This window comes from Gavia stellata, chromosome 18, assembly GCF_030936135.1.
Source record: "Gavia stellata isolate bGavSte3 chromosome 18, bGavSte3.hap2, whole genome shotgun sequence".
Classification (NCBI taxonomy): Eukaryota; Metazoa; Chordata; class Aves; order Gaviiformes; family Gaviidae; genus Gavia; species Gavia stellata.
Window position 1 is genome coordinate 4,992,653 of NC_082611.1, and position 23,964 is coordinate 5,016,616.

At 47.0% G+C, this 23,964-nt stretch overlaps 1 protein-coding gene across 1 annotated transcript; it reads right to left on the reverse strand.

Moving 5' to 3' along the window:
- Window positions 1-11,434: 11,434 nt before the first annotated feature.
- LOC104259688 (cytochrome P450 3A29) lies at window positions 11,435-23,756 on the reverse strand. The gene is made up of 13 exons (XM_009815162.2): window positions 23,686-23,756; window positions 22,600-22,693; window positions 21,412-21,464; window positions 19,961-20,060; window positions 19,420-19,533; window positions 18,753-18,841; window positions 18,003-18,151; window positions 17,377-17,504; window positions 16,950-17,034; window positions 15,807-15,967; window positions 15,372-15,598; window positions 13,769-13,931; window positions 11,435-11,597 (listed from the first exon to the last, which is right to left on the reverse strand). Exons 1-13 carry the CDS (start codon window positions 23,754-23,756, stop codon window positions 11,502-11,504), a joined length of 1,530 nt encoding a protein of 509 aa, XP_009813464.2. The 3' UTR covers window positions 11,435-11,501.
- Window positions 23,757-23,964: the final 208 nt, after the last annotated feature.

A 23,964-nucleotide genomic window follows, 5' to 3' on the forward strand; every position in this document is an offset into this window, starting at 1 on the left:
TCCTGGCACTTCCCCCAGAAATGTCACCCTCCTTTTGAAAACAATACGAGAAAAATCAGGATTTTGTTCCTGCAACTTCTGCGCACTTTCCCCTTTTCAGCTTTCCCTGCCAAGCTTCATCCTCAGATGCATTCCTGCCTGAAACTGTGTTGTATCAGCCGGTCTCCCAGACATCCTCTGCTTTCACAGGCAATTTTAACGGCACACAGCAGCCCAGCTGCTGCCCCAGATGGGGAAATCTCTTTTTTTGCAACAGCAGCAATCAGTAAAGGTCTTGGTGGATGAAGCAACCCATGACTCATTTCCACGGCTTTTCCAGGAGGTGCTGGAGACAGAGGAGGGACATTGAACTTAACAGATTTCCCGACACAGAAGAGAGTCGGAGAGCTGTTATATGGTTTGGGTGGCCAAACACGAGTCATTTCTAAACCTAGATCATGCTTTTCTCCCCCTGAAATCAGGTTACCTACTAAACCAAACCAAAACAAGTGTTCCTGGTGAAGTCAAGCTGGGTCAGCTCTCCAGAAATGAGGACAGTTATGAGGAGCATGAACTTATCTCCCCTTTGAGCTTATCTGTCCTCGTACCTGAGAAAAGAGGCTGGAGACAGTGTGTATACCAGTCCCCATCCTCTGAGAATAGCCCTGGGAACCAAACAGGGATGAAATGCTGCAAAATCTCACCTAAAAAAAACAACCCCGAAAGTCTGATGAGAAATCTAATTTTTCTTGTGGTAAATTACTAAAACAGAAATTAAATTGTTTTAGAATTAGCAGAGATTAACACAGTGGTATAAACTGTAAACCAGGCTAAGAACGGCAACAGTGTAATCTTCAGGATTTTACGTGTATTCAGTGCATGTAGCATGAGGTGTCTTGACATACACGCACAGCGGAAATCAGCTGAAAGGAAGAAAGAGCACTGAGCAGCGAGAAATTAGGAGACAGAAAAGAGGGAGGGGAATTAATCAGCATTAGTGCTGCTTTCAATCACTGGGTTCCCTATAGAAATTAAATTGCTTGACTCGTACCAAGTTACCCATTATCAATATATGCCGTTGCTTTCATTCCTCACTGTCCCGGGCAGGCGGCAGCAATGTCTTTGTGCTGCAGCCTTGGCTACAGCGTAAAGGGGTTAATTTGCTCTCACTCCCCATCTCTTTATATATAACTCATAAATTTGATTGTTTGCTTGTTTTTATTGCAATAGCTGTAGCTCTTCTGGAGAAAATACACTTTGCACCAACACACTGCAGTTTTCCAAAGTGAAGTTTAAGCCTCCTTCAGCAAATGTAATGGTCACAGGTTTTACACCTTACGATGAGGGCAATAAGCTATTATTGGCCATAGCATAAAAGCAAAATACAAGCGCTCACAACCCAGAGCCTGCAGCTTCAAAATACGGATGTAACATGATAAACATATACATGTAATCCTTTGCATATCTGTCATGTATACGTTACATACATATGGGACTTGCATGCAATAAATATGTATGCATACATACATATACATATAATTGAAGTGGCCACAAATGATGAAGTAAGTCTCTGTTTTTCATTACTGCCTGTAATTCCACCCGGGCTCATTGCTTCTTTCACTGAAGTAAGGAATAAAGTAATAATTCTCCCTAAAAGCTGTGCTGCATATTTCACTGCTTGAGCACCAGCCTGGCACATCAACGGAGCACTGGGGCGGACATTAGGAGTAGTTAGATCCAGGTATAAAAGCTGAACTTTCATCTCTACCCCAAATTAAGAAGAAACCCAGCAGTTTTAGGAGTTTTACATTAATTTTCATGCTGCAAGACAGACTAAACTGGAGCTGGGGTGAGGCTGCAAGCATCTGGAGGTCTTCACGAAGCCAGCACTCAGCACGAGTTGGAAACTTGGCCTTGTGCCCCTGAATAAGCCAAAAATAGTTTGTCCATGGGGACTAACTGACCTCCGTGCTCCCTTCCTAACTCTGTGTGTTTTATCTGATGGGCTTCAAGGGATTTCCTCTGACTATTGCAAATGCCTCTGGAGGTACATTCAAAAGGATCCTGAATGCCTGTAAAATCTCTCCCTGTGAATTCAGCCTGCGGAGGAACCTCACGGAGGAGATGTAAATCTTGGGAGGTTTTGTAGAAGCTCCTCCAACATCCGTAATTCCTGTATCAGCAAACACTTCACACGTTGCTCTGGGAGCGGGATGTAGAGAAGGGAAGAGTTATTTTCAGAATGCAGCTACTTAATATCTACAGCTCTACATGACAGCCAAAAAAATGTAATCCCAAATAGCCTTCCTAATTTGGACAGTATTAAAATGTATGTGTATATATAAAGCAACAGCATTTCACACACACGGTCATTTTCCACTGGCTGGTCATGGATAAACTCTCAATAGCATCCAGACCCTGCTGTGCTACAACGAATGCTGGAATAGCTAAATAGTGTGGTTTTCCTTCCTAAAAAGAGGAAAATGATTGCCTGATTCTGGAGGCAAAGGAGGCATTTGGGTTAAAAGCAGAGCTGCGCAAGGAGTTTTCGGTGGTAACGGAGGCAGCAGAATGTGGGGGAAAAATGAGGGAGCGGGAAGAGGGTTTTGTTGCATGTTGGTGTTTTGATAGCATACCTAGTTTTGGCCAGAATAAAAACTCAGACTGCTTTAGTTGCAGCGAGGTGATGGGTTTGTAGCCTGCCCTACAAATGTGTTTTGTATAAAGTGTGCCGTAGCAATGAGAGGAAGCAATACAGAGATGCCTCTGTGTGTGTGTGTTTTATATTAAGACTTAGTTGATGACTTCTCGTCATTTGAAAGAAATGTTCAGCCTCAGTGCTTGAAATTATCCAGCTGCAGCATTTTCTACTCAATCCAATCTCCAGTTAATTTGATCCTTCATTTATCTTGAACAAAGCCTCCTAATAAAAACATTTGTATTACAAATGATACACTTGATCAATGGGATTGCTTTAGGCAAATATTTGATAATTTGAACACTAGCTATAAAAAGTTCTCATTTAATCAATGTAGCTGGCCAAAATTTGGAGTGAGAGAAAGCCCCAAACCTGTACATCACTAAACAAGCCAGACTATAATTAAATATCAGGTTATTTAGTTGTTCTTACCAACATTATTGTTAGAACTGGCTAGTGTAATCTGTGTGATAGTAGCCCTAATTATTTTCTGTAAGACGATTAATTATTTAGTTCACTCAAAATGACAAGAATGGAATGAATCAAAATAAGAAGCTGGCTGGGCACGGAACTATTAATTTTCTTTCAATCCTGTAATTCCTTTGGTCAAATCAATGAGCTATAAATACGCAGATGGAAAAAGCCAATGAACATACATATGAACAGTATCCCCGACCCATGCAGGTCAGTAGATGACAGTAGACCATTTCCAGGGTCTGGGAAGCCGCCCTCGAGAGAATTCAGGTCTGCTGCATTTCTGAGATGGCTTTTCAAACATAAGAGAGCTTCAAGGTCACAGGCTGCTCTGCTACGGGTGGTATGTTCTCCCCACCAAGCTTGGGTCTGAAGTAGGAAACGTTTTTCCTTGGCAGCCAAAGCAGATGTCTGCTTTATTGCATCTGCTGCTATCCCTGAATGCTTTGAGAAGCAGTCACGGTGCTTGGAATTTGAGCCTATGTTTATTTTCATTAACAGTGGTATTAATCCGCATTTTCCTCTGGTCTCCACAGACTGCTCAGGGATGCTCTTGGAAAGCAGAGACAAATTCCAGGTCAGGATTCCTGTTGTTTGCTATTATTATATGTGAAAAGTGAAATCATTCCTCTCTTTGCTCAGATTTGTGCATGAACACGCTGAAAAACTTCTGGTAGCTCCAGCAACCCTCCTGCACCCTGGTTGAAGAGCTTTATTTTGACACGGCTACCAGTAAATGTACTATGAAAAAGATTCAGAACATCTAAAAAATGTTCAAGTGTGTATCAGGCTATTTTATTTTGTTTCTCCAACCCTTTTAAATCAGCATTTTTAGGACTCCATTTAAAACGGAAGACCAGGAAGCAGCACGGTGAGGACTCCCTCCTGTCACATCGTGCGCTGAGTTGTACAACACAACAGCCTCAAATCTCCTTCAATCCATCACTTATTTCCCTCTAGAAACTTTTTTCACTGTATTGTCTTTGAGTGTTACTTATTTATTTGGTTAGTTGACTTCAAGGGACATTTCTCCTGGCTGGATAAAGACATTTTACAAACAAATGCATGGAAACATTTCTGATAACGCTGCAGAAACAGCCAGCGCGCAGGGTCCCCGTGGGCAGGTAATGCTTTGTGTCATTCAGCAGCCACCACTCTGCTCGATTAAGGAGCAGCATTTTTCACAGCCGGCACGGCTGCTACAACAACCGGCCCCAAGCAGCGGCGAGGACCAAAGCGGGAGGAATTAAAGGGCTGCTTGAGGTTCCACAGGGCTCTAAGGACTCCCCTGGGGAGGATAAAAAAGAATTAGAAAGGGCCTTTATTGACGAAGATATGTTGCTTGTGCTTTGATACGCGCGCCAAGGAGCGTAATTGTAAGTATGGGGAGGAAGGTTCTCCATGGCCGAAACTATCATTTGTACCCTACGGGGAGTTAAAAAACCCCTCAGCTAAGAACTTGGGTCAACGCTCTACCTCTTGCGGGGTTTTACAAGCCACCCCAAAGGGCCCAAGGCCCAAATAAGGGTTACTAAATAGACAGAAATGATTTATAAAGCAGCGATAGATAATGAATATTCTTTTCCCCCTCGTTTCAAAGAGCTCCACATCTGCCGCAGCACCCCGAGACACTGAGAGGGGAGGAAAGATGGGCATCACTGTCAGCAAAACGTGTTCTGCAAAAAAAACCACCTTTGGGTGAGTCTGCAGCTGCCAAAGGAGCGGCAAGCACGGTGTAGGCATCCGTTCAGCATCTGGAGAGGAGAGCAGCTGCTTCGAGACACCCCGACGTTTACTTTGAGTGAGAAATCATCGCTCTAGCTGTAATACTTCACGAGCAAGACATATCAAGTGAATGGAATCCACACAAATGAGGTCGTTAGCATAACCGAATACGCTCTTCATTCCTTCAAGAATGAAAAATATGAGTAATTCCCTGGCAAGGCCCAATTACAGCCTGCCAGCACTAGCACATGGGTTATATCTATTATGAAATAATAAGATAACATTAATAAGATTCCCAGAAAGAACATTAGACAGCCAATCTCCCAACTGCGTACAACTAGTCTAACTATTCAGGCTGTCTCCTGCCTGCGTAGCTCAACACTCGCCAGGTCTTTCTTGTCATCTTTGGTGGGAAAAATTCAGGTCTACCAGCTTTTAAGCAAGAGGTTCCAAGTGGGAAACGGGGCGAGAGCTCTGGGAGTGCTGAGAAACACTGGGTAGCTGCTCTCTTTTAAGGAGTTTCAGTATCAGACATAAATGTGAGAGCTACGGCAAACAATCATACCGCTCGTGAAATGTTACTGTAGATACAGAGCGATGCTGGCAGCTGTATATTGGGTCGTTAACCTGCGTGCAGAGGCACGGCTCAGACACGTGCTGGCAGTGCTTCCAGCCTCTCGCTCCGAGAGCGGCTGAATAATCCTGTTTTCGCCCATTTCCTTGCGACCCTGCACGCACACACACAGCATCCAGACCTGTTTCAGGGGGGCATCAGCACAGGCAAGGAATTGGGCTCGTGGTCTTTCAGATGAACATCACCCCCCCCTTCCTGTGATACCTGTGGAGGTAAGCTTAGGGAAACAAAAAAAAAAAATAGACAAAAAGACATAGGTATAGTTGAGCGTAACCTCACAGGTTGCTCAGAAGCCTGGCAGGACAGGAGGCAGCTGTGATCTCCATCACTGTAGTTTAGCAAGATGCATCTCAGACACTGGCAAGGAGCATCCAGCTCCCCAGGACCAAGGACACGTTGATAGCAGCAGTCAGACACTGGAAGTTTGGCAGGTGGCTAAATTGGCTCTACAGCCTCACCGGCCCTTGTCGGGGAAGGGAAGATGCTGAGTCTCAGCACAGAGGGCTGTAATGAGGATTAATAAGGCGTGTGAAGACGCTCTGTAATTGTCCGGCTGGCTGTTTCCTTTGCACCTTATGTTATCATTTATGCTCGTGCAAAGTGGCTGTAAAATGCTCCAGGTCTGATTCAATATAACTTCGCAGACTCTTCGTACAGGTGTAAATCGCTCTGTGACGTCCAGGGCAATGTCTAAATGCAAACTAATCTGATCATCTCTGTTGTCCTTTTTTTTTCCCTGTAAAATCCTCTGCAGCCGATTGAACACTTTAATGCTCAATAAGCTGCAAAATAGCAGGTATTTCATGCATAAACTTACTCCCCAGAAACAGAATTTACAGTGCCCCAAGGAGGGCTGGAGCTGCATCAAGATGCCGCGGCTGGGCCACCAGCACTGTGGTCCTGTGGGTTGGCCGCTGCTCACAGCCGTAAGACCAAGCAGAGGAACATTCCCATCATAAACCTCGGGGGCCAGCACAGTGACGGCGAGCCTGAACCCAGGAGAAGCCATGAAAAATGAGGTAACGACATCATTTTGGAGGGAATGTGCAAAAAACAATGCCTGACCTTGCCCAGACATAGGAAAAAACAACTGCAAACCTACAGCAGCTGTAAAATGAGCCTGAACTAAAATGTATGAGCTGATATTACAGGGAATAACCCTTAAGAGGTGGAAGGCTTTGATAGACGCACTCCTACAGGTAGCTTCAATGCCTGGCAGCTGCAAGGCTTCCATAATGAATGTCAGACTGCTGGCCAGCTGCGAGGGGAATAAACATCTATTTGCCTTCAGTGGAAGTAGCATCAGTTTGACATATGACATTCAAATGATATGAACTTTAAAAGAGTGGTTAAATGACTGCTGTTTGACTTGAAATCTTGAATCCACCGAAGCAGCATCACAGCCGTTTACCTTAGCTCTGTGGGGGATTGAATCTCTGGGCTTAAAAATGAAAGATCAAAGTGTTTCTGCAAAGTCAGTCCGTGGTATGTCATGTGTCCAGCCGATAGCATATGTGTGCCTGAGGGATTAGAGGGGTAAAGACGGGTCGTCCCATTAAAGGTGATGTTGTCGTGTCCTTTGACACCACAGATGACTGCTGCCAGCACATGCGGGACTGAGGAGCCACAGCGGTGTCTCTGTGTGCCAGACAGATGGGAAGAGGATATGGGGGATGAACTTTGGGGCCGTGGGAAGGAATGGGGTGAGAAAGAGGGGATGTCTCCACCTGGTCCCATCCTGTGGTCCGGCACCCCTTCTCCTGGCATCCTCTGGTGGGCTCCTCTTCGAGGCTCTTCTGCATTTTGCCTTGGAGGACAGCGGCCCAGCCTGCACCGTGTCCATCACCGGCTCATTTTTGAGTTGTCCAAGAAACAAGCGCTGCAAGGAATTTACCTCTCTATTTTAGGAGACCTTGTTATGCACTTGTTACATTAGCCTGTCAGCTTAATACCAGCAGTCGTAACACTTTTATAACCTACCTGCTGAAGTGCTTTTGCTTGCAATCCTTGCACTAAAACAAGAGCTCAGGACCAAAGCTGCTACAGGAAAAAAATCACTGCTTCCTGACCTTTGTGCAGACCCTGTGGGCTGATTATTATATCGATTTTAACCGAATTGAGCATTCAATAAGAGTGTCTGGAGGCCTGTCCCTCTTCAGCAGCAGGTCCAGTACAGCACCGGCAGCAATAATACAGACAACCTCTATGCAAGCCTGGGTCAGGGTCAGGAAAGCTCCAAGTGTCTTGCAAATCGTGGCAGGCACGACCACTCTATGTGGGACCAGCCTGAGGAATCCTGCTCGCCGGCTCGCACAGCGATGGGAGAGGACCGAGAGCCAGCGAAGCACTCGAGCACATGTTAAGCCCGGCAGAGATATCACTTCAACGAGTGAGCACCATGTTAAGTGCAAGCGGGTGCTCTCACTAGAAACCAGCCTAAATAATTGAAGCACGAGTGAACGGGGCCAGATTTGAATGATGAAACTTGATGGTGGACTATCCTTACAGAAAGAGCTGTTGCTAAGCTGAAGCTATGCTTGCATTAGGAAGAGGTGCTGTGCTATAGGAGGGGGATATGTAGAGGAGAGGAGTTGATGCTGAGGGCCCTATATTCATCCTATATGCCTTTTAGGGGGAGTAGAGGACTTGCTTCAAGCTGTCAGCAGCTGGAGCATGTTAGATGAGCTCCTGAAGCACTTCTGCTTTAGTGTCATCCAAAAAGAAAGCCATTTGCTCACTCTGTGACCTTGCTGTGATCTGAATCAAAGCATGGCATAAGGTGGACGCACACAAAGCTCACCATTACCTAGCTGTAAATATTTTTTTAAAAAAATTTATGTGCAGGTAAACTGAGGCACGCAGCTGTTGAAGAGCATGGCTCTGTTTCCCTCTAGCTACGGGGGAGTGGTGCATGCTATCACCTCCGGAAATCTGACCAGAAAGGGTTTGCACACAACAACCCCCAAATAGCTGCTCAGTCTGGAATAAAGCCAAGAAACAGTGTCCTGTGTGCTGAGCCTGCTGGAAAACTCCCTGTATCCGAGTGACTCCCCACTGCAAGGTCCCCCCCAGCCACTCCACAAAGCCAAAATCTGATGGCGAACGTCCCTCTAAGACAAGTGGGAACCAGCAGAGGTGAGCACTTTCCGCTCTTAAGCACGACCGAATTCAGTGAAATGAAGATGAGATTTGGCACGCCTCAGTATTGTTTTGTCCCTTGCCAAAATCCCATGCAGATGCCGGGAGATAAAGCAGTGCTGTGCGTTTGCCAGTCGGTCTCTCCACGGGTACGTCGGCGCTGCCGGTCGCAGCAGCCTGCTCGCCCGCTTCATCGGCGCGGGGTGCCAGCAGATGAAGATGCCTTTGAACAGAGATGAGAGAGGCTGAAATCCTTTGACACCTGCAAGTGAACTGTATATTACCAAAATGTTAAGCAGCTTTGTGAGAGAGATTATCCTGAAGGATGTTTTCCGTAGCGTTGACATTTGTATATGAGTGATTAATTCCAACACAGGCATGGAGCGAGGAGGCAAAACCCTTCCCTCGCTGCCACTGGGCAAGCTACGGCCTTCTCTCCAGCAAGGTTATTAATTCATCCCTGACCTGTGACACTGTGTGTGACTTCATCACCCTCATCTTCTTGGTCAGCTCTCAAGGCAGAGACCTGAGGATTTTCCATGACCCTTTTTGTGAACCGCTGTGACGGTGCAGGCTCTTTTCAGCTGTTTGTTCTCCAGGGCTCTGACTGCTTCTGTATTTTGTCGTTCTCCCCTGAGATGTGCCATCACAGTCAAGCACAGTGCCATGGCTTTCAAAAAGGGGACAGTAACAGCTGAAAACGAAGACGAATTGTCACTTTTGTACCTTGGTGGCAGAAGGGAGCTGCACTGCTGCAGGTTACGAAGGCAGAAGGGGAAGCTGTGGCTGCCTGAGCTGCTGGGAATTCTCTAACCCTCTCACCCAACTCATCGGTGGCTCTCTAGAGAAGCAGCCTTACTCTTCCCTTTCACTTCCAGTCAAGGGTGTCTTTCCCTGGGGAATTTAATCTGCTGCAGAAAGGTTATTATGTCTCTTTTGTGGTTTTCTACTCAATTGCTAAAAAATATACAGAAAAAGTATAAAAAGAATATATAATAGTACATGTATATAATAATACATGTATAGCTATCTATATATAAAAGAATATAAAAGAAATATTAAAACTGCTATGTAGTGAATAAACTTCCTAAGCCCAGTTTTGCAATAGGAACCACTTCACACCATCAATGACTCTGCTCAGCCATTTATTTTGGACTGTTGTAGCTTAAACCCTGCATCTCCAGAAGCAGCTCTTACTACTGATGATACACATAGGGCTTCATTCAGGATATAATGAGTTTTCATCTCCCAAGAATTATATATGATATATGATTATATATGATAGTGACTGGGTTGGATGTATATGCACATGGAAGTATTTCACCCAGTGATGAAATTTGACAGCTCGGAAGCAGAAGACATCCTCCTGTGGAAGGGTGCAGCAAAGCAGGTGCGTGAGGTGTTTAGGAGAGCATGCAGAGATTTTGAACCCTGCATGAGGTCAGTCAGTCTGCAGCATGGAGCAGATGCTGGAATCAAACCCCTCTACTTTCACAGAAAGACAAATGCTGGGCTGAGACTAGCAAGACCACACCCTCAGTAATTTGCGGTGCTACAAGGAGACAGTGGAAGAATGAACTGCAAAGGAGAACTTCTGTCTCCAACTCTGTGGCACTGATTTTCAAGGATACTTTGAGGATCCCACCAAAGAAGTGAGGAAGCCCAGCTGGGAGAGGTGATAGGACCACATCATTTTCTGGCCAATGGCTTATGAGACCAACAGATGGGTTTACTTGTGTATGGAGGAAAGAGCAGAAAGAGAGACTTAGCATCTGTTGGTTACAGAAAAGGTTAAGTGAGTTTTTTACTGCAGTAGCAGTTTCTGGAGGAATAATATGCAATGCGAGCATACAGATCTTCTAGAGTCTAAAAAATGACAAAGTCTAGCAAGACTTCCCAGCTCTCAATAGCCAAAGGCAACGCTTTTCTTCCAGACTAGCATTCTCCAGGACATCTGAAGGCTCTCAGTGCTGCACCCTGCATCATTATTAATTCAGTTAAGTTGGTCTTACAATGGCCTAATATAAATCAGAGACTAAAAGGTGTCATGATGATCTTAAAGGTCTTTTCCAACCTAAACGATTCTATGATTCTATGACAGCAGTATAGTCAGTGCCTGTGTTGACAATCCTTTCTATGGGAGATGGCTGCAAAATAAGCAAACAATCAGGAAACACATGCGGGGCACTTCTCTCCCACTTTGCAAATCTCCAGTCATTAGGGCTTGTCTCTGGGCTCCTCCAGTTAACTCATCTGCAACATGAATCATGCAAAAGCCATCTAAAATCGTAAGAAAAATCTAAATAAATCAGCATCAGAAAATTTGCCGCGGGCATTCATTCCTGCAAGGATGTGACCACTTTAACACTTGTCAGGGGCATAGCACACAGCTGAGGAAATAGCCCTGAACAACTCTGTATTCCCAGGAGAATAAAACCAGAAGACATACAGAGTCACCCAGCAGGCAGTAGGAACAGAAGCAATGGTAGCATTACTTAACTAAGTGCAATTTGCTCTCCCTATCTTGATTTAAATTACACTGCCAGAAGAGACTGACAGTGTCTGGAATCAAATTGCTTAGAAAAGTATCTCTTCAGAGGGAGAGAAAAAAAAATACCCAAGTAACCTGAGTGCAAATGGTCTTGCAAAATGCCTACTGTGATCGGGGACAGCGGGATCTGGGGCTCGTGTTCATTAGGATAATGCTCATGTAATTGTGCTGGGCCAAACGCCCTGTTGTGAAATGGAGGGTTGCACCACTGACATTTCTACAGCGCGCACACCAATCTGGGTCTCCTCTCAAGAATTAGAGGAGGCACCGTGAAATGAGTATCTGATCTGTTCCTGCTTCCTTCACTTCTCCAGATCAGCATGGGCTCTGCGGACCATCTTCAGGACAATGGGCTTCTTCGGTTGCATGAAACCTTTCGTGTCCAGAACCAGCGGGATCTTGAGCAGGAGGAAAAAAAACAAAATAGCCATGTAAGCTGGGAAAAAGGACAGTCATGACACTGACAAGACCCCTATAACCCACATTCATTTCAGCCACCCCTTGTTTTCAATGCATTTCCTAACTTACAGGTGTACTTATAGCAGGACCATCACTATCGCTAGTGCAAAAGAGCTACAAGCTGGGGTTTAATAGTCCTCAGCTCTTGAATGAACTGGTTAGTGAATTCCGGCTTCCACATGGCACGGTAGGATGAGCTTGGTCCACCGATCAACAGGCTGCACATGGAGGGAAAAGCAGCCAAAATCCATCCAGGGAGCTGCAGCTAAGGAGGAGCACGCAGTGCCATTTTGTTTAATGCTGAAGCGCGTCAGCACTAAGGGGAGCTAGATTGTAATGGGAGCTGGAGGAGCAATAAGCTCTCCGGGAAGAGCAAACCTAAGATTGCTGCTCAGACGGAGTACTGAAGAAAAAGCAACCTCACACAGAAAAGCAACAGGCTCCCATGGGGTAGGCTGGAAATCTCAATAAAAAGAACATTAAAAGCGGGTGTTGGAGGGGGTCAGCTTGCAGAGGAGGGAAGAGTGTTTTACCAAGTCTCCTCCATCATTTCGATGCTGCTCATATCCCAGCCCTCCTTCTCCCCATCAGGACAAGGGTGATACACCCCCAGCCCGATAAGCTAGATTAAAATCCCCATATCCCAGTAAGCTTCGTTTCAGGAAATTTAAGCAATGTGGCTCAGAGCCTAATGTGTCATCAGTGGAGGGAGAGGAGGCTGCAACTTCCATATATGTATTCCAAAGGGGTGTTCCACCATGAATTTTTCCCTCCTGCTATGATCTGATGTACATGACATCTTCTGTAGAAAAGAGGGCTGAAAGAGCCCCATAAACCTATGGGCACTAATAATACAATACATATTTAACTTGTCTCCTTTTAATTAAAGGCAGTTATAAAAAGAATCAATTTTATGGATTGCAAAGGACTAGAAAAATGTCATTAGACTTGGGGGAGGGCGGATAGGTCACTGCATTGTTAATGGACTATTACAGTCTTTCACCTCCAGGTTACTAGTTGAGTTGCAATCTGAATCTGCAGAGAATCCAGCTGAGCACCCGTGCCAAGTAATAATTTAATAAGGATTTTTCCGTTTCTTACAACAAACGTCCTTTGAATACACTTGCTGCCCCCTCTGCTCTGATTTCCCGAGCTCGCCTCGTGAAGGAAATGTATTAATGGCACAGCCTTTTGCGGCAGTCAGTGCAGAAAGGTGGGTCAGGGCTGGAAACTAACACCAAACATAGTGCTGCCTGCCTGAGTCACAGGCAGTTGCCATGTTTTCAGGAGGGCTTGCTTGACATGTGATTTCCAGCAACCGCTGCATTTACTTTATGTCAAACAGCCCCGTCTTGCAGGTCCTGTCCCATCAGTACCGCATGTGGCATTCACTGGGATCCCGGGCAAAACCAAGACCTGGAGGGATCCTGCGTAGCCTCAAAGGGGGAGAGGATCACCAATTCGAGTTTAGCTCAGACTGCGCTTTCCTGAAAATTGTTACTCCCTAGAGACTGCCTGGTGGCCCATAAGAGATGAATTTTGATGTCTTGGGATCTCTCACAGAGAATAGCTGTGTTTGTGTTGCACAGCACAGCTTTGGAGTGGGCTGGGTGGGCTGGGGAGATATTCCCTTTCCGCTCTCTGGAGCAGGGTCTTCCTAAGCCAGGTCAAGGCAGACAGGCAGCGCACCGTGGGGGAGCGAGCACCCCACAACTTAGGTGCACTCATAGAGAGGCAGAGGACTTCAGGGATTTCAGCCTGACATATTCCACCGACATTAAATTTGCTTCTGTAGAGGCTTAAAAAAAAAAATGTATCAGTAACTTCTAGTGAACCATTTAAATTAACTGAGAAGATTTAAATACAGTTATTCCCATATGCCTCTCTAATCCACAGTGAAATCTTCCTCCCTGGTCTCTGTGTGAAGTAGTAAAACCCACATCTGCTGGCAAGGTTCACTGGTCTCTGAACTCCTCAGGGAAGAGAGGTATTTAATGTGCATGTGAGACAGTTCCCTGTTTGTCCTGAAACGGAGGCAAAAGAGGGCGCGCGGGACCATCTCAGTGGGACTAAAGGGCAGGTAATGAAACACATCCTCCCATATCCTCACCAGAGTGTCCTTGCAGGTTCTGAATGAGAAGTTTTGCAACAAGACGACCACAGCCACTTTCACGACCAGGAGAGCAAACCTCATTCCTATGCAGTTCCTGGGGCCAGCCCCAAACGGCAGGAAGGTGTAGGGGTCAATAGACTCTTTGCTCTCTTTACTGAACCTGATTACAACAACAAAAAAAAGTTAGAAAGAGCTACTGTTCCAGGACGTGGTAGCTTTCAGATCTGAAGTGATGAGGGGTCTGGGAAGGCAAAAGCTTTTTTGTGTTTCTGTGTGTATTAGAAGAACCCAGCTAAGTCCCTTATTTCTCTCTCAATAGACACCTTATGCCTCTGCTTTTATCCTGCTGCTTGGAGTTGGCTGTGCATCTCCAGGTGCATTAGGTGAACAGGGAATACCTGAAACATGCTAATGGACTTCATAACTACTCTTTTCTCAAAACTCCCTCTCAGCTCAAAAACTGAACCCGGATTTCAAACCCTAAAACACACAGGTCTACAGCTTCACGTCTTCCCTTTAGATCAAAGGACTGAGCAAACACAAAGACGTTCTCCCCCTGTGTGACTAAAGGGAGGGTTGCTTTTGAGACATGCCAGCCATTCCTCTCCTTATCATGAAAAACAGGGAAGAACAATCAGCTTCACAGAGAAATTTGCCACTGAGCATTTTCAGTAATACTACTTAGTGATCAGTTAGTTTTCATGTCAGAAAGCTTTTCATTCCCAGTGCACGAGGTCCAGGTAAAAACCTCAGCCACGCTAAGTCAGCAGTGAAGTATCTCGCTCCTGAAACACCAGCATATCCCTCTGATGAACTCCCAGCAAGGCAAGTGATCCCTAAAGAACTCCTGTCCAGCTACCCATGCCCGGTTTCTCAGCTGGAGTAACTGGTATAACATGCCCATTGCCAGAGTACTCCCATTTGGGTCATTCCTTCTGCATTCAACATAAGGTGACCATAGGGGTCCATAGGTGATTACAGCAGCACCCATCTCCCTCCCTAACTTCTGCCACGTTTTGTCCCAAAGGTCTCCACATCCCCACACCGGGGTTAGCTCCCAGGGGCATTTCAACTTCTGGTGCAAGGGCACAGATCTGGTCCTGCTCTCTCCGGACCAGCCCTCAATGTCTTTGTGGCCACCTGAAGACTAGCAGTTCCAGGGGCTCCCAGGTCTGCCTTGGGCTGTTGCCTCCTTTTGCAGGGTCTGACAGAGACTCCTAAGCAAGGATTGTTTCATAACTTGAGTTGAGAAATTAAGTTTTATTTCCTACTCGTCTTTGCCCTTCCACTGCTGATTTGCACGGCATCGTGCCAGTCACCCAGTGGCTCTTGTTTTAATATCTGGCCATAAACCCCTCAGTGTTACAGCTGCTGGGAGCTGCTCTCACTGTCACTCCCTTCAATGCAGTTAATTAAATTCCATGCACAGTTTATGGATGTAGATCATAAAACTCCCCTCACGGTAATGCTGGGACTAGATGTCAGACAATGATAAATGCCTAATTTAAATGTTATAATCATGCATTCCCCACTTTCACTGCCATTTCCACTCCTGGGGCTGAGGTTGAGCACGCAGCTATGCCCCCCACCTGGCCCTCACCTCTCGGGCCTGAACTCCTCCGGCTCCGGCCAGTACCCTGGGTCACGATGCAGCACGTAGGCTGGGATCATGACCACCATGCCCTTTGGAATAGTCACACCGTTGAGCTCCACCGTCTTCTTGCAAACCCTCTCAAGCCGGCCCCCGACGGGGAAGAGCCGGAGGGATTCATTCACCACCATATCGAGGTACTCCATCTGCGTGATGGCGTTGTACGTGGGAGTAGCCTGGGGAATCAGGATGGCTATGAACATGAGACTTCAACCCCTACCCCAACAGCCCCCAACGCTTCCCCTTCAGGCATCAGAGGCCAGGGAAGGGGAAACCTCAGTGCCAGCACCTCCTCCGCTCTGTTTTGTTTCCAACCTGGCTTTTGGCTCAGGGTCTACAAGGCACAGGTGGGAACAACCCCAGCATCTCCCCACCCTCCTTTACCTTGTTGGGCAGGTTTGCATCGATCTCGTCCTGGAGTCGCTGCTGCACGTCAGGGTGGGTGGCCAGGTTATACGCTATGTAGCTGAGGGTGGAGCTGCTGGTCTCATAACCAGCAAAGACAAAAAGAAGAGCCTGGGCCAGAATCTCCTCATCACTTAACGCTGAAAAGAGGCATAAAAGCACATGCAAGAAGTTGAAAACTATGGTGATCAACCCTTGAGAATTCAGGATCCCACTCGTCAATCTAGGTAACGCTAGTCATAACTCTTAACAGTTGGTAAAGGAAACATCCAGCTAACCCTCCGCTACCACGAAGGGGTGGATCTGGCACTGTTGTATAGCCAGAAAACTGCTGTCAAGATCAGCAATGTTACGTTGCTTTCTTCAAGAGCAGAATGAAGGTATGTGCAGCCTGAGCCCGATTCAAAAAGTCTCCGCTATCTTCTGGGACCGCGCTCATGGGCCAGAAAAAATAGGGGCCACGTGCCAGGAAAAGTTAGAGATGAAGAGAGGTCCAGCAGCTCCTCTAGGCCATGAGGTGAGCCTTGCGCTGCTGAGGGATTAGTAGCCCTGAGCATAATGTGGCAGCGGTAACAAGGACAATACAGGATTTAACGCTGGTACTACAGTAGTGTCCAAGCGCTGCCAGGATGCAGCCTGCAGCGCAGGGTGCTGTACAAATACCCTGTCCTGGCACCTCAAAAGTTTACAAGCATCGTGCCTTGATTAAGGTTGATGGACTGGGATTATGCCTCGGCTGAGCCATTATTTTCTAAATCTAACAGTTTACCTAGGATGAGGAATAGAGATGAGCTCACAGATGAGCAAGGTACATGCAGCATATGTGCTTTATGAAATACAGCCAACATCGCTGGCCTTCAGAGAACATAAAATAAGAAATGAGAGTAAGGAGATATTCACTCTGTTTGCTCTTTGTTGCACAAACAGACCTCAGGATTTATCCCAGGAAATGGGATATAACAAAATATGGCTGATATGTGATAAGCATCATTACAGCCCCACTACTGAGACCTTGAATCTCCTGTAGGATTAATGACTAAAATCTTTTCCTGCTTCCTTCCTTCAACTGCACGAGGAACTACCGTGCTTTCTGCTGAGAGGAGCACAGATCTCAAGACGTACATTTGTACGAGTCAGTCTGAGCAGACTTGGAGCTGTCATGTGAGCTCTGCGAGTCAACCATGAGTTGCAGGAAATCAACCCGGTCCTGGGGAGAAACAGAGGCAGTCAGAGAAGATGTGGGTGGGGAGGAGGCAAACCCTGTCCAGCACAAGCTCCTTGCTGAGACACCTGCTCCATTTGCAGCCCCACCAGCAGGCTCGTGGCTTCAGCGCACGTTGAGTTTGAGACTAGGGACCCTCTATGAACACAGATACTTTATCCACGTGGAAGCCCAGGTGGGGCATGCTTCTAGCCCTCCCCAGGTTTGATGAACTGGGAGATGTTATGGAGACTAGGCGTTACACCACAGCTTCTGAAGACGCCACCAGGTCCCTCCTGCACTCAGGACAGCATAGTGAAGAGAAGAAGCCACCTGGGCTGGACTCACCGTGTTGCTGCCCTTTTCTCTTTCCTTCTTCATTCTTATGAAGACATTCGTGAAGAAGTCCATGACCTTTGAGGGTAACAGAGTCACATTCAACTTTTCCAGCACTGGGATAACGAAGGGGAACAACACTGAAAGGAGAGAAAAGAACGACATGTTCAAAGGGGCCCAAGAAACTCAAAACTGGCACAAAGCATAGAAAGGAGAGGGCTAAATCTGGACTCTGACTCAAAAAATGGCTTTTTGTTTCCTTCAGCTCCCTTTTTACCTAACCATGGCTGGCATGCAATAGCACTTGAGAATCTCCTCCATATATCACAACATGGCCACAATGCCACACTAAGTGCGGCTCTCTGTGACAGAGAAACTTTCCATCATGCCTCTGCAAGCAGACTCTCTGCTTATAGGAGTATGCTGCAAAGACCCACATGGGCTATACAAATCTTGACTGTGGTTTCCCTGGGGAACTATTTCTACAGATCTGCTAGGGTGAATCTAATCCTGCAAAGTGCTGAGCATCTCCCGTATGGCAAAGAGGACTCAAAGCTACTAAGGGAGCTACCAGGTAACATGGGTGGTCACCACCTCTGCCATTGATCCAGGGCTGTACAAGATGAGGTGTATCATACCTAAGAATACAAGCAAGGGGTTTAGAAAACTGAATTTGAGAAATTTCTTAATGTTGGTGACAAACGGGTCACTGGGGTTGTTCATGGAGTCAATATTCACACTGAAAGAAGTGCTGGCCACCACATCCATGCTGTAGGCTCCAAAAATGCTAGGTAGAGAAGAAGAGAGAATGAATAGGATGGACCCAACCAGATTAGCGAATAAAAGCCCATCTAGAAACAATCCTTGAGAGAGGGAATCTCTTTTAATCAAGGACTCAGTACAGAGTCCTAATATTGTAGGTCCTGTCCTGATTTGGCAGTAACTGTCATTATATTTTCCCAAGTTTCCCCAGTTGTGTTCATCCCCCAATTTTTCTCAGTGTCAAAAACCTAGCCTGTAGTTGGAAAGCACTGAACTGCAGTCCGGGGTAACAAAGACTGTATTCTGATTTCCATCTGTAAAAGAGATTGTGAAAATGACATCCAAAAATCCCACAATTTGGGGGCCTTCTGGAACAGGCCCTACTCCTTCCTCAAAATGCATCCCCAGCAAAATGAAACCGGGAACAGAGCACAACTACCCAGTTTGGGCAGAGCAGAGCACAGCAAGCCCACCACTGAGGGGCATAGCATGCCCATGACCACTATGGAGTTGGCCTCCATAGTTGACGAGGGATCTATGCTGCAGCATGGAAAAGGATCTCCAAAACGGCCCCTTCCCCACACTGAATACAAACTCTTTCCTTTCAGCCGCACACAGTTACTCACTCCTTCACGGTCACGAACTCATCATTAGCCACTTTCTTCTCAATGTTTTTCACTAATTTTTCACCATAGTGATTAATGATAGCAAACATCTGAAATGCAAAAGGCACTGTTGACTCTTTCACCTCCACCAAATAAGGCTGGGCAATTCTGCACTGCCCTCTGTGACTTGCTAAGTCTTTGGCTTGTGGAGGAACTGCAGACATGGGGAAGGGATCATTTCCAGGCCTCAGGCGTTGCTTTCTCTCATCTTAATAACCAGCCCACAGAGCTCATCTGACTATGATTGAACACGGTTCTCCTCGCAAAATCCACATGCAGCTAAGCCTCCACTCCAGCTGGGAGTGAACATGGCTCCTGAGTGCACGGAAAATGGGTACCCATGGTCTGAGTCATGCGCTTAGCAAGAAGAAAACGCAGGTCATAGGTCCAACAGTCTCAGCTTGCAATACCTTGTGTGCCATCTCATCCCCCATGCCCTTCTCCTGACTCCCTCCTCATGTTGGTAGACAGCCACCGTGTTGCTGAACTGCACCCACCAACACAGGTGCTAATGGACATGGTCTTGACAGATGGGGCGACTTCCCCATTTGAGGGGAAGGTCTGTACTCAGAAATGGCCCAGTCCCCCTCCAGCTACTGATGCAAAGTACCAGTGGCCTCTGCTTTACCTCCTTCAGCTTCCCGCTGGTGAAGGTTGGAGACAGCACAGTGCGAATCCTTTTCCACTTCTCATCTTCAGCCACGTTAAGGGCCGACTCCAGGATCCCGTTCAGACCGAAGACCTGCACAGGGAGAATTTTACAGCAAAAGGGACTTGGTTATATATGGAGATGGGTGAAGGTTTCCAGCCCCCTCCCACATGACAGCAATGCCAAAAAAACCACCCCACAACGAAGTGCTGACTTGGCCCCTGAAGTCATATCAGCTCTACCTCAACCAGCAAAGAACAGAAATGGAAACAAAAGTGTAAGAGTCTTAAAAGACATCAGTCCTAGGGTACATCCAGGCTGGTGTCCCAATGTCCCAGCCAGAGTGATCTTTGCACCTCCCTTGTTTTGTTGTTGGTACCATCAATAAACTGGGGCACAACAGAGACCAACTACTTGCTTGAAGGGCTCAGAGGAGGAGAACAGGAACCAAGAAGAAACACTTGCTTTCTTGGTCCATGCACTCTGTACTGGAGAGGAAAGCACAGGACTAGACACCTACCCGGCGATTGGTAAAAATGGTATAGCACTCTTTCACCAGGATGTTTTTGATGAGGACGGGGTCCAGAACGGCCAGCACAGGCTGCCTACCGTCAAAAATCCTGAGCCAAGAGAAACCCACAGTGAGTCCATTGCTCACGGTCAGTTGGAGCAAAAGCAGCCTGCTTTGTGGCCAGAGCCGTGCACATCGACTGCTCGAGCCCAGAGGGTTTGGGCCAGCTGAGTCCCCTCTGACAAAACAGCCGAAGGGATAAGGCTGAAACTGTTTTATTACATAGTAAAACAGGAGAAAGGGAAAGAAAGTGCCAAGCACAGACAGCATGAGCATTTCTAGTAAATGGCTGTGGTATTAAAGAGTTGCCAAAGCAATGTGGGTTTAGACAAAAGGCAGCTTTTGCCACGACATTGATCCCCTGCACTTGGGCTGTCTGAGCTCTGTTTCCGTAACTGGTAGCTGGGGTCAATAAATCCACACCGAATAGCCTACCTGGGGGGTAAAGAGATTTCCCTGCCTGACCTAAGAGGCAACGAGAGGGGAAAAACTCATCTGTCTCCTCCATTTTCCCATCAACAGAGACAGAAAAACTTAAAAGCCATGGTGTGGGCTAAAGGGCAGGGAGCCTTGGGCCACCGCCGAGGGAAGCTGCCGTCTTCAAGAGGCTTGAGAACATTTAATCTTCCGAAAAAGTGCGCTAGGTTTCATGAAACCTCCTAGGATTTTTTTGTGCAACAATTTTGCTTCGGTTTGAGAGGTTCCCAAGAGAAGCATGATAAGATGCCCCTGCACAAAACCAGCGCTGTGCAGGGAGCGGGGAGGCAGGCTGAAGGGTAGCTCGTGCCCTGGCTCTGGGAGAAGCAGGGAGCAAGATGAAAACCACGGTGGCAGCCTGCAGCTTGCTTTCTGCTCAAGACAGACAGAAGAGCAGCTTCAAAGGCATGAGGCTCAGTTTGACACCAAGCCGTGGAGTTTTCTGGGCAGGCTGCGTGCCTGGGAAATGATTGGTGCCTTCCCTCACTAATGCATCTGGAGCGAAGCGATAAAGGGATGGCCGTGCTGATTTGGCGGGTGTTGGAGGACGAGGGGAGCCCCCCGGGCTCTCTGTGGTGCAAGCTTCCCCGACCCCGAGGTCACTAACACTGCTGTTTCGTTTTTAATGCTCCCGAAGGTGAAAAGAAAAAAAAAAAAGGTGATTTTTCAAAGCTCGTACAAACAAATGACCCCCCCAAACTGGCTGCCATCATCCCAGCCCTGCACCGTACTGAAATCCCAGCAGGAGAGAAGCCTTGGAGAAATGGCTGGAGACTTTCCCAGCGGTGAGCCTAGATTTTCCCAAGCTGTCACTGCTAGAATTACAGTGCTGAGACATGGTGGCAACCTACCTTTTCCCATTCTATTTCGGGGCTGCGGAGCACCCCAAAGAGGCAGGTTTTTTTCTGCAGAAAGAAACTCACCCCCAGATTCTGCCATACTTTTCAAAGCACCTCTCATCAAAATTCAGGACTCCCTGCAAAAGGAGAAAGGAGAAACAAACAGTTTGCCAGCGAAGAGTGATAAAAGCAGGTCACAGCTGGCAGTGCGGTGCATCCCACAGACCCACTGTAAGTGGCAGAGGTTGGGGGGTGCGTAGAAGCTCTTAAGAATCACGTAGACACTTAGGGGACATTTGCACTGGAGGGGAAAAAAGAGAGCAGAGAGAAAAAAAACAAAACACTTTCAACTTCCCCTAGCCAACCTGAGCTAAAAATGCAATCAAGACAAGGTACGACAGGGTACACAGCTTTAGCGTGAGCAGAGTTAGCAGGCGAAACTAGATCCCAAGGGGTCATTTCATCTTCAGCTCAACAAGTTAGAGCTGCTGCTGCCTTGTCCTCATGAGATCTTCCACTGCAGTTACTGAACCGGAGTGATGATGGCCTTTTTGTTTTGCTTTGTTTCCATTAAGTTTTTAACTGATGTTACATGGAAGGATGAAACTTATGGGACACATAACACTCACCATGCATCAACTGAACCATTAGTAAGAGACCACATGCATGCTGTAAGCACAGCAAACACAAGCTAAAACACCTCTTTCATTGAAGCTAATACATTTTGTTCTGCATTTTCAATCAGTTACCTGGGACCAGCTACTGCCTAGTTATTTGGTAAGGTTTGGTAACTTGACAATATTTGAGTTTTATTTAGCAATCTATTTGTCTGGCTTAGTCTCAGGCTGGCCCAAGAGCAAGTGGCTGCATGGGGCATTGCTGGGGCTAATTCAGCCTCTTCATGGGGATGACACAAAGCACAAAGGAACATGCAGTTCTCAGAAATTAGCAGTCTTAGGCACCTGTCCAATATTTTTTTCTTTGTTTCCAATAGAACTTCAGCTGCTGGGGAGCAGGTAGAAATCCAGGGAGAAACTAGTAATTTAAATTCCAAAGTAGCTGAAAAACACGGCACACCTCATTCAGGTCAACCAGACCCTGAAAGTATTTTTTGTGTTCTCTATGTGTCCAAAGAGCTTCTTACCTGAAAGCACCATTTCCATCTGACTGAATGAAGCGCAGAAGAAGGAGATGCCCAAAAGATGGGAAAACCAGCATCAGCTACAGGCAAGAACTTCAGGCAGCTACAGAGCAGCAGCTGCCAGTACTCACGTGCCGGTACTCCAGGAAAGTTCCCAAAAACGGCAATGGCCGTGGCCCAGGAATGCCCAGCTTCTTGAAGGTCTGGAAGGGCCATATCCCATAGCTGCCAAGCAAAGAGCATGTGAGATGCATTTATGCGATGAAAAGAGATAGTTCTTCATCCTGAGCACAGTGAACAGCTTAAATAGCTGGTTCCTGCCACGCAGAGAAAGCTGAAATTATGGACCAGCAGCAGCAGACCTGCTGAGGATGCTCTCTTCCTGCAATAAATGCAGGATCACTTGGGGTACAAGATAATTCGAGGTACATTTTGATACAAGACAAGGGCTGAAACGAGCTGCAGCCCAGCACAGGCAAACATGGTGTACCTGGGCACCTCAGGTCTTTATTCAGGGGCCTCATTTAATTCTCCAGATCAGCGATTAAAGGATTAAGTTCTCAAGCTGAGATCTGCCCTTGTGTTTGTCTTTGCAAAGACCTACTGCGATGCTCAGGTGGTAGAGCCACAGCAGCACAGCAGCTGAGCAGGGACATAAATTATAACAGCAAAATTAAGTTTTTGCCTGTATAGCTCACTACAGGTCTCCTGAGTGACATAAGCAAAAGGGCAGTTTTGCCAATGTAATTATTTAAACGGGAGCTTCTGCTGGCGCAAGCACACGGGCAAACATAGACACTGTCCATGGCCCTGCTCCCAGCTCACGGAGCCCAGCCCAGCCAGGGACACCCTGTTGTTTTGCAGCCAACCAGACCTTGCCGCGGTTAAAAACACAGAAGTTACTTCTCCTTTTGGATCTGCTGAGAAAAGCAAAAAAAAAAATCAAGAAATTCCTTTTTATTTCCCTCCCCGCCCAGCCCAGCTTCCTCCTTCCCTTCCAGCTGGCATGGGGAGGGCGTGGGGGAGCCCTGCAGCCCCCCTTCATCAGCCCTCGCCTCTGCCTTGAAGGTAGCACAGGGAAGACCGAGGATGAGTTTTTAACACCAATTCATGTACTTGGCCACTTCATAGGGAGGGTGACAGCCCCGGCCCCTCCCCAGCTGCCGGCACAGGGCTCTCCTGCTCCCGTCACCCTGGGGGAACCAGCCTCTACTTACAGGACCAGAAGGCTAAGGAAAAGGACAAGGAGCAGCCAAGTGACAAAGGAAAAGTTTGGCAGGAGATCCATCGTGCCCCCAGCCTGCCCTAGAGCACTCGTCTCCCTCCAGTGCAGCCGTGGCCTTGGTTTATGACTTTTTTTCCCCGACCTTTAGCCGCAGCCAGGCTCACGTGATGGGGAAGGAGGTGTTCTCTTGTTTGCTCGGTTCCTCAAACTTTAACCCTTGGGCAGGTTTCTTCCCAGATTGGGATATTAATAAGGTGCCCAGCCCCACACG

Excerpts from the sequence above, each read along its gene's own strand:
- LOC104259688 (XM_009815162.2), bottom strand. The coding sequence starts at position 23,756 with ATGGATCTCCTGCCAAACTTTTCCTTTGTCACTTGGCTGCTCCTTGTC. Across the intron at positions 17,505-18,002 it reads CCCCTTGCTTGTATTCTTAG|TGTTGTTCCCCTTCGTTATC; the intron begins GTATGATACACC and ends CTCTCCTTTCAG. Across the intron at positions 15,599-15,806 it reads ATGCAAACCTGCCCAACAAG|GCTACTCCCACGTACAACGC; the intron begins GTAAAGGAGGGT and ends CTGATTCCCCAG.